The 9856-nt window shown below is 40.9% G+C and overlaps 1 protein-coding gene across 1 annotated transcript in view; it reads right to left on the reverse strand.

Moving 5' to 3' along the window:
• Positions 1-675, reverse strand: part of LOC128705890 (large ribosomal subunit protein mL62) — a gene marked incomplete at its 3' end in the record, with an annotated part of 42661 nt that extends 41986 nt beyond the window's left edge. The window contains 1 exon segment of the mRNA XM_070080118.1: positions 470-675. Within this exon segment, the coding sequence (XP_069936219.1) occupies positions 470-622 (153 nt within the window).
• Between the last annotated feature and the right edge of the window lie 9181 nt (positions 676-9856).

Here is a 9856-nt window from a genome sequence, read left to right on the forward strand (position 1 = left end):
CTTATTATAACCCACTTTTCACATCCAACCTTTACTTTAATCCACTTAATTCTTGAATTTACACATTCATATTCTCTTTTCTCCTTCCATAACTGATCCTTCAACATTACTGCTACCCCTTCCTTTGCTCTAACTCTCTCAGATACTCCAGATTTAATCCCATTTATTTCCCCCCACTGAAACTCCCCTACCCCCTTCAGCTTTGTTTCGCTTAGGGCCAGGACATCCAACTTCTTTTCATTCATAACATCAGCAATCATCTGTTTCTTGTCATCCGCACTACATCCACGCACATTTAAGCATCCCAGTTTTATAAAGTTTTTCTTCTCTTTTTTAGTAAATGTCTACAGGAGAAGGGGTTACTAGCCCATTGCTCCCGGCGTATTATTATTATGAATATTATTATTATTATTATTATTATCCGGCATCAAGGTTGAGGGTAACTTAGGTAGTTCATTACACTACTGACCGTTTGTAGTTTGGTAACATCCAGGTCACTCGCAGGATATATCTTGTCAAGACTTACAGCACTCTTGTAGCCAGCCACTGATAATGTAGCGTTCAGTCCCTGGACATTACGAGTGAGATGTTGCAGCAATAATCGAGGTGCACTACACGTCATGATGAAGAGGGTGTCCCTCTCTGGTTGGCTATTATGGGTTGAGGTAACTCAGGGAGCCGTTAAAACTTTACCGTCTTCTAAAGTTTGAGAGTTTATAGGGCCACTAATAGCTTCCGCTGTATAGAATCCTATCTCCAGTTTTCGGCCCCTCAAAAGACATTCTTTAATTATGGTGAAGGGCTCTGATTTAAGAATTTGGACCTGTTCTCCAATTCTTTGAATCGAGCCTGAATTTCGTCTAATATCCCCAGGTTCTTTCCCCATGAATTTAAATCAGTGTTTGGGGAAGTAGAAAGACTCGTACAAACTAAAGCGCATTGTGAAATGCACACGATTCTAAATTATATATATACAGAGAGCCTATGATAATCTTGGACTTATAATTTCTCTATATCAAAATTAAAGGTCGATGGTAGGCCTATTGATTGTGTCCTGTAAATATCTAGGTATTACTATTCCATGTACACTAATAGCTGTTGTTACTGCTATACTAAGGCTAGGATATAAGTATCTCTAGCAGTACAATTTGTATAGAGAACTCAATGACATAAAATGCAAACTATGTGGACAGTGGCAGTCACACATTGGAGCATTATATCTGAATGTCCAAGCATCCAGCCTTTCAGAGACTGAGGAAATGGCATGGTTATCGGATTTTAAATCCAAACTGTATCAGACAAATATTAAGACTAAGGAGCTGAACACTTTATTATTACCTCTTCACTTCTTCCACTGTCTCCATTATTAAAATTACCTCTGTATTCTACTAAAGAAACTTCTGTGCAGGTAAAAAGTTTCAGCAATACAGATACCCCAAGATACCAGTGTTGTACATGATTCTGATTCATCAACTTGTCAGTATTGTATACCATTACGATAATGATGCCTGAAGTTATATGATCTCATAGCCATATGAACCCAAAGTCGAATGAACACCATGTCATAGAAACTTAAAATAACACGAATCCGAAAAGACCCCAAATGGAAATAAGTCACTGTCTGACTTTCTTGGGTTATCCCAGGTACTTTACACATATGCTGCTATGTATGATAATCTATGTAAGTGTATTTGTGTATACCTGAATAACCCTACTCACTAACTTACTTATGAGCCCAAGTTCTGTGATCCCAGAGTTCTATGAACCCAAAATTTTAAATAAGTATTACTATTTGTGTGAAATTTAACAGGGTCATTGATGATACTATTTACGCATTTTCTCATTTTGTATATCCACTAGATATTTTTACAACTTTTACATTATCAAGTGTGCTGATATATGCAGTTATATTTTATGAACGTGCTGAACATATGCCATAATCTCATAAAAGCCAACTGAACAGGCTATGCATTAATCATGCATATTATTATTATTATAATCAAGGGGAAGCGCTAAACCCGGAGGATTATACAGCGCCTGGGGGGGGGGCAAACCAACTATATACAGGAATTTATGCATTAGTCCTATATAAACAAACTTCAAGTATACATACAGTAATCTTGCATAAGCACACTGCATAAATGCAGTAATTTTAGTCTATGTATATTTTTTTCAAAATGTGTTCTTATCCATGTGGAACTGTGTGCAGTGTCTACAATTATATAATATATATATATATATATATATATATATATATATATATATATATATATATATATATATATATATATATATATATATATAAAATATAGGGAGGTACCACCTCTAGAACTGTCATGGGGACCCTCATCCTCAGAGAAAAGAATAAACTTGCTTCATGGAAAACTCAAAGTTTTCCCTGAAGCTGTTTGAGAATTTTCTCCTACCACCCCCTATATTTCAAGTATGTTTTAAATAAAGACAAAAATACATTGGCCAAACATTCCTGGTCACAGGCCTGGTCACAGACCGGGCCGCGGGGGCGTTGACCCCCGGAACTCTCTCCAGGTAAACTCTCCAGGTAAAAAAACAACAGAAAGCAAAACAACATAGGTAACTCAGAGCTACATCTCGAATACTTCATCCAGCTCCCCTGCAGTGGGCCGCGTGTCCAGAATGCTGCAGGCATTTACTCTCTGGATCGCAACACCGAGTCTCTGAAAGAGAAAGCTGGTCGCCCTGTGGTCCTTGGTTTCTATGATGAGCTTTTCACCCAGCTCTTTGAGGAACTTTAGAGCACACTTGCCCCATGCTCCAAGGGTCTCCGACCCTATTGGAATGAAGTTATAGCAAGGGGGAAGGTCTTCATATTTTCGGATCTTCTGGGTCTCCCTGTGGCTGGCAGCTCCACCCCCTTCCACTATGGAGTATGGTAAGTAGGTGTCTGCCAATGTGGCAGCACAGGTGTAGTCCCAGGCAATCTGCTTTCCATCCTTCCAGGGCAGCATAGTGGCTCCATCAGGACGCTTTTGACTTCCATCAGACCTCTGTACTTTGGTTCCCGTTGAGCTGGGCAACGGGCTGTGGCGAGGCTTCTCTTTATGATGTCATTGACCTCCTCATGTCTGGCATACTTCCCTTCTGCTGTGTGACACACAAGACCATGAAGTCCGAATTGATCAGCTGTCGCCCTGCCGCAAATACACCTATGTTCGGTGAGGATGGGGGCGGCTAGGCGAAGAGCAACACCAATCCGAATGGCCTGTGGGTCGAGACGGGTGCCCAGGGAGGAATTGGGAACAGCTAACAGGAAATCTCCTGAGTGTGGTGCCTTCACTGCCAGGAGACGAGCTTTGTCCTTTCCTGAAGCATTGGAGAGCATTGTGTTGCCGATTTTTTCCATGATCGGTTTGTCCCATTGGGACTGTTTGTGTTCTTTGGGAGGAGCTGGTCTACTGGAGGAATCTGTAAGGGTGTCCCACCGAATCGCTGCTTCAGTAAACCTGGGGTCTTGAGCTCCTACCACGTCCCTCAAGCGTTCGGGTACTATCTTCTTGACTAATGCACCGGAAGCCAAACACGAAGACAGAAAAGCAGGTAAAGCAACATGCGTTGCTTTACGCACCCCTATACCTCCCAGTCGCACTGGGAGGGTTGCCTGATCCCATTGCTCATCCTCTAGTGACAGGTTCAGTGCCTTCTTAAAAGTTGATCTCAGGTGTGCGTCATATTCATCGAGTGTTGGGTTGTCAAAAGAGGGTGCACACCTCAAGAAGTAAGACACCTTGTGAGGAGATACAGAGCATCATGGGCATCAAGATCGCTTATTCTCTCCTCCATTCTCATCAGGTCATTCAATTTGTCCCTGAGGACAGTGTCGATGGCCTGGTGATCCAGCGGTGCCCCCAAGAGGGTACTGTTGGACAGAGTGGTAGTCGAGACTTCCGGGAGGATTCTTCGCACAGCATTGATTATTTCCTGGTTCGCTGTGATGATTTCACACTTGGAGGGATTGAGGATGAGTCCCAAGTCTTCTCCCTGTGTTTTCACCAGTTGTAGGTCCCCCACCAGGGACTCTTCAGTACCTGCCAGAGTGCCGTCATCCAGGTACCAGATATTGAGCTCACTGCGTAGGCTGGAAATTAGTTCTCTTACTGCCAAGCAGAAGAGAAGTGGAGCGAGTGGGTCACCCTGCTGAACACCCTGTGATGATTGAATTTCATGTTCTCCAAACAAAAGAATTGAGGGTTTGCTGTAGCCAGCTGAAATGAAGGGAAAAAGACTGGGGAACCGATCCCGAACAGCTGGCAAAACAGCATCTCTCTTCACAATATTAAAGGCATTTCTAAAATCAAGTTTGACTATGGCCTTGTCTTCTGGTAGGTCCCTGATGTAGGCCCTTGCAGCATGAGCTGCAGCTTCACTGCCTTGAGAGACCCCAAAGCCCAGTTGGTGTAGCTGGAGTAAAGTGGCAGCTTCTAGGCGAATGTTTCTCACTGCTGCTTTGGCAATGAGACGGCGAAGGGTGTTTCCAACTGCAATGGGTCTGATTCCCCCATCCCTCTTCTTCAAAGCACATAGTGAGGCTCCAAAAAAGAAAGGTTTAATTTCTTCTGGGATTCACCCAGCCAGGCAATTGTTGACGAAAGTTGTTAACTCGGTGAGAAGAATTGATGCAGATTCACCGAGTACTGGATTTACCATCTCTTTGAGGTGCTGAGGTCGAATTCCAGTGTAACCTCCTGCAGATCCTGTTGGAAATGACACGATATATATATATATATATATATATATATATATATATATATATAATCAAGGGGGAAGCGCTAAACCCGGAGGATATATATATATATATATATATATATATATATATATATATAAAACAACCACTGTGAAAGAATAGAGAAATTCCAAGGGATATATATATATATATATATGTATGTATATATATATATATATATATATATATTTATATATATATTTATATATATATTTATAGTAGTAGGTTGGTAGACAGCAACCACCCAGGGAGGTACTACCGTCCTGCCAAGTGAGTGTAAAACAAAAGCCTGTGATTGTTTTACATGATGGTAGGATTGCTGATGTCTTTTGTCTGTCTCATAAATATGCAAGATTACAGGTATGTCTTGCTACTTCTACTTACACTTAGGTCACACTACACATACATGTACACATTTATTTATACACACTCATCTGAGTTTTCTTTGATTTTATCTTAATAGTTCTTGGTCTTATTAATTTTCCTTTTATATCCATGGGGAAGTGGAATAAGAATCTTTCCTCCGTAAGCCATGCGTGTTGTAAAAGTCAACTAAAATGCCGGGAACAATGGGCTAGTAACCCCTTTTCCTGTAAAGATTACTAAAAAGAATAAGAAGAAGAAAATTGTCAAAGTGGGAAGTCTGAATGTGCGTGGATGTTGTGCAGATGATAAGAAAGAGATGATTGTGGATGTTATGAATGAGAAGAAGCTGGATGTCCTGGCTTTAAGTGAAACAAAGCTGAAGGGGGTGGGAGAGTTTCAGTGGAGAGGAATAAATGGGATTAGGTCAGGGGTTTCAAATAGAGTTAGAGCTAAAGAAGGAGTAGCAATAATGTTGAAGGATAAGCTATGGCAGGAAAAGAGGGACTATAAATGTATTAATTCAAGGATTATGTGGAGTAAAATAAAGATTGGATGTGAAAAGTGGGTTATAATAAGCGTGTATGCACCTGGAGAAGAGAGAAGTTTAGAGGAGAGAGAGAGATTTTGGGAAATGTTGAGTGAATGCGTGGGGAGTTTTGAATCAAGTGTGAGAGTAATGGTGGTTGGGGATTTCAATGCTAAAGTGGGTAAAAATGTTATGGAGGGAGTAATAGGTAAATTTGGGGTGCCAGGGGTAAATGTAAATGGGGAGCCTTTAATTGAGCTATGTGTAGAAAGAAATTTGGTAATAAGTAATACATATTTTATGAAAAAGAGGATAAATAAATATACAAGGTATGATGTAGCACGTAATGAAAGTAGTTTATTAGATTATGTATTGGTGGATAAAAGGTTGATGGGTAGGCTCCAGGATGTACATGTTTATAGAGGGGCAACTGATATATCGGATCATTATTTAGTTGTAGCTACAGTTAGAGTAAGAGGTAGATGGGAAAAGAGGAAGGTGGTGGCAACAAGTAAGAGGGAGGTGAAAGTGTATAAACTAAGGGAGGAGGAAGTTCGGGTGAGATATAAGCGACTATTGGCAGAAAGGTGGGCTAGTGCAAAGATGAGTAGTGGGGGGGTTGAAGAGGGTTGGAATAGTTTTAAAAATGCAGTATTAGAATGTGGGGCAGAAGTTTGTGGTTATAGAAGGGTGGGAGCAGGAGGAAAGAGGAGTGATTGGTGGAATGATGAAGTAAAGGGTGTGATAAAAGAAAAAAAGGTAGCTTATGAGAGGTTTTTACAAAGCAGAAGTGTTATAAGAAGAGCAGAGTATATGGAGAGTAAAAGAAAGGTAAAGAGAGTGGTGAGAGAGTGCAAAAGGAGAGCAGATGATAGAGTGGGAGAGGCACTGTCAAGAAATTTTAATGAAAATAAGAAAAAATTTTGGAGTGAGTTAAACAAGTTAAGAAAGCCTAGGGAAAATATGGATTTGTCAGTTAAAAACAGAGTAGGGGAGGTAGTAGATGGGGAGATGGAGGTATTGGGTAGATGGCGAGAATATTTTGAGGAACTTTTAAATGTTAAGGAAGAAACAGAAGCAGTAATTTCATGCACTGGTCAGGGAGGTATACCATCTTTTAGGAGTGAAGAAGAGCAGAATGTAAGTGTGGGGGAGGTACGTGAGGCATTACGTAAAATGAAAGGGGGTAAAGCAGCTGGAACTGATGGGATCATGACAGAAATGTTAAAAGCAGGGGGGGATATAGTGTTGGAGTGGTTGGTACTTTTGTTTAATAAATGTATGAAAGAGGGGAAGGTACCTAGGGATTGGCGGAGAGCATGTATAGTCCCTTTATATAAAGGGAAAGGGGACAAAAGAGACTGTAAAAATTATAGAGGAATAAGCTTACTGAGTATACCAGGAAAAGTGTACGGTAGGGTTATAATTGAAAGAATTAGAGGTAAGACAGAATGTAGGATTGCGGATGAGCAAGGAGGTTTCAGAGTGGGTAGGGGATGCGTAGATCAAGTGTTTACATTGAAGCATATATGTGAACAGTATTTAGATAAAGGTAGGGAAGTTTTTATTGCATTTATGGATTTAGAAAAGGCATATGATAGAGTGGATAGAGGAGCAATGTGGCAGATGTTGCAAGTATATGGAATAGGTGGTAAGTTATTAAATGCTGTAAAGAGTTTTTATGAGGATAGTGAGGCTCAGGTTAGGGTGTGTAGAAGAGAGGGAGACTACTTCCCGGTAAAAGTAGGTCTTAGACAGGGATGTGTAATGTCACCATGGTTGTTTAATATATTTATAGATGGGGTTGTAAAGGAAGTAAATGCTAGGGTGTTCGGGAGAGGGGTGGGATTAAATTTTGGGGAATCAAATTCAAAATGGGAATTGACACAGTTACTTTTTGCTGATGATACTGTGCTTATGGGAGATTCTAAAGAAAAATTGCAAAGGTTAGTGGATGAGTTTGGGAATGTGTGTAAAGGTAGAAAGTTGAAAGTGAACATAGAAAAGAGTAAGGTGATGAGGGTGTCAAATGATTTAGATAAAGAAAAATTGGATATCAAATTGGGGAGGAGGAGTATGGAAGAAGTGAATGTTTTCAGATACTTGGGAGTTGACGTGTCGGCGGATGGATTTATGAAGGATGAGGTTAATCATAGAATTGATGAGGGAAAAAAGGTGAGTGGTGCGTTGAGGTATATGTGGAGTCAAAAAACGTTATCTATGGAGGCAAAGAAGGGAATGTATGAAAGTATAGTAGTACCAACACTCTTATATGGGTGTGAAGCTTGGGTGGTAAATGCAGCAGCGAGGAGACGGTTGGAGGCAGTGGAGATGTCCTGTTTAAGGGCAATGTGTGGTGTAAATATTATGCAGAAAATTCGGAGTGTGGAAATTAGGAGAAGGTGTGGAGTTAATAAAAGTATTAGTCAGAGGGCAGAAGAGGGGTTGTTGAGGTGGTTTGGTCATTTAGAGAGAATGGATCAAAGTAGAATGACATGGAAAGCATATAAATCTATAGGGGAAGGAAGGCGGGGTAGGGGTCGTCCTCGAAAGGGTTGGAGAGAGGGGGTAAAGGAGGTTTTGTGGGCAAGGGGCTTGGACTTCCAGCAAGCGTGCGTGAGCGTGTTAGATAGGAGTGAATGGAGACGAATGGTACTTGGGACCTGACGATCTGTTGGAGTGTGAGCAGGGTAATATTTAGTGAAGGGATTCAGGGAAACCGGTTATTTTCATATAGTCGGACTTGAGTCCTGGAAATGGGAAGTACAATGCCTGCACTTTAAAGGAGGGGTTTGGGATATTGGCAGTGTGAAGGGATATGTTGTGTATCTTTATATGTGTATGCTTCTAGACTGTTGTATTCTGAGCACCTCTGCAAAAACAGTGATAATGTGCGAGTGTGGTGAAAGTGTTGAATGATGATGAAAGTATTTTCTTTTTGGGGATTTTCTTTCTCTTTTGGGTCACCCTGCCTCGGTGGGAGACGGCCGACTTGTTGAAAAAAAAAAAAAAAAAAAAAAATATATATATATATATATAACATCTTGTAGGAGTGAGGAAGAGCCAGTTGTGAGTGTGGGGGAAGTTCGTGAGGCAGTAGGTAAAATGAAAGGGGGTAAGGCAGCCGGGATTGATGGGATAAAGATAGAAATGTTAAAAGCAGGTGGGGATGTAGTTTTGGAGTGGTTGGTGCAATTATTTAATAAATGTATGGAAGAGGGTAAGGTACCTAGGGATTGGCAGAGAGCATGCATAGTTCCTTTGTATAAAGGCAAAGGGGATAAAAGAGAGTGCAAAAATTATAGGGGGATAAGTCTGTTGAGTATACCTGGTAAAGTGTATGGTAGAGTTATTATTGAAAGAATTAAGAGTAAGACGGAGAATAGGATAGCAGATGAACAAGGAGGCTTTAGGAAAGGTAGGGGGTGTGTGGACCAGGTGTTTACAGTGAAACATATAAGTGAACAGTATTTAGATAAGGCTAAAGAGGTCTTTGTGGCATTCATGGATTTGGAAAAGGCGTATGACAGGGTGGATAGGGGGGCAATGTGGCAGATGTTGCAGGTGTATGGTGTAGGAGGTAGGTTACTGAAAGCAGTGAAGAGTTTTTACGAGGATAGTGAGGCTCAAGTTAGAGTATGTAGGAAAGAGGGAAATTATTTCCCAGTAAAAGTAGGCCTTAGACAAGGATGTGTGATGTCACCGTGGTTGTTTAATATATTTATAGATGGGGTTGTAAGAGAAGTAAATGCGAGGGTCTTGGCAAGAGGCGTGGAGTTAAAAGATAAAGAATCACACATAAAGTGGGAGTTGTCACAGCTGCTCTTTGCTGATGACACTGTGCTCTTGGGAGATTCTGAAGAGAAGTTGCAGAGATTGGTGGATGAATTTGGTAGGGTGTGCAAAAGAAGAAAATTGAAAGTGAATACAGGAAAGAATAAGGTTATGAGGATAACAAAAAGATTAGGTGATGAAAGATTGGATATCAGATTGGAGGGAGAGAGTATGGAGGAGGTGAATGTATTCAGATATCTGGGAGTGGACGTGTCAGCGGATGGGTCTATGAAAGATGAGGTGAATCATAGAATTGATGAGGGGAAAAGGGTGAGTGGTGCACTTAGGAGCCTGTGGAGACAAAGAACTTTGTCCTTGGAGGCAAAGAGAGGAATGTATGAGAGTATAGTTTTACCAATGCTCTTATATGG

This window comes from Cherax quadricarinatus, unplaced genomic scaffold (assembly GCF_038502225.1).
Source record: "Cherax quadricarinatus isolate ZL_2023a unplaced genomic scaffold, ASM3850222v1 Contig155, whole genome shotgun sequence".
NCBI lineage: Eukaryota > Metazoa > Arthropoda > Malacostraca > Decapoda > Parastacidae > Cherax > Cherax quadricarinatus.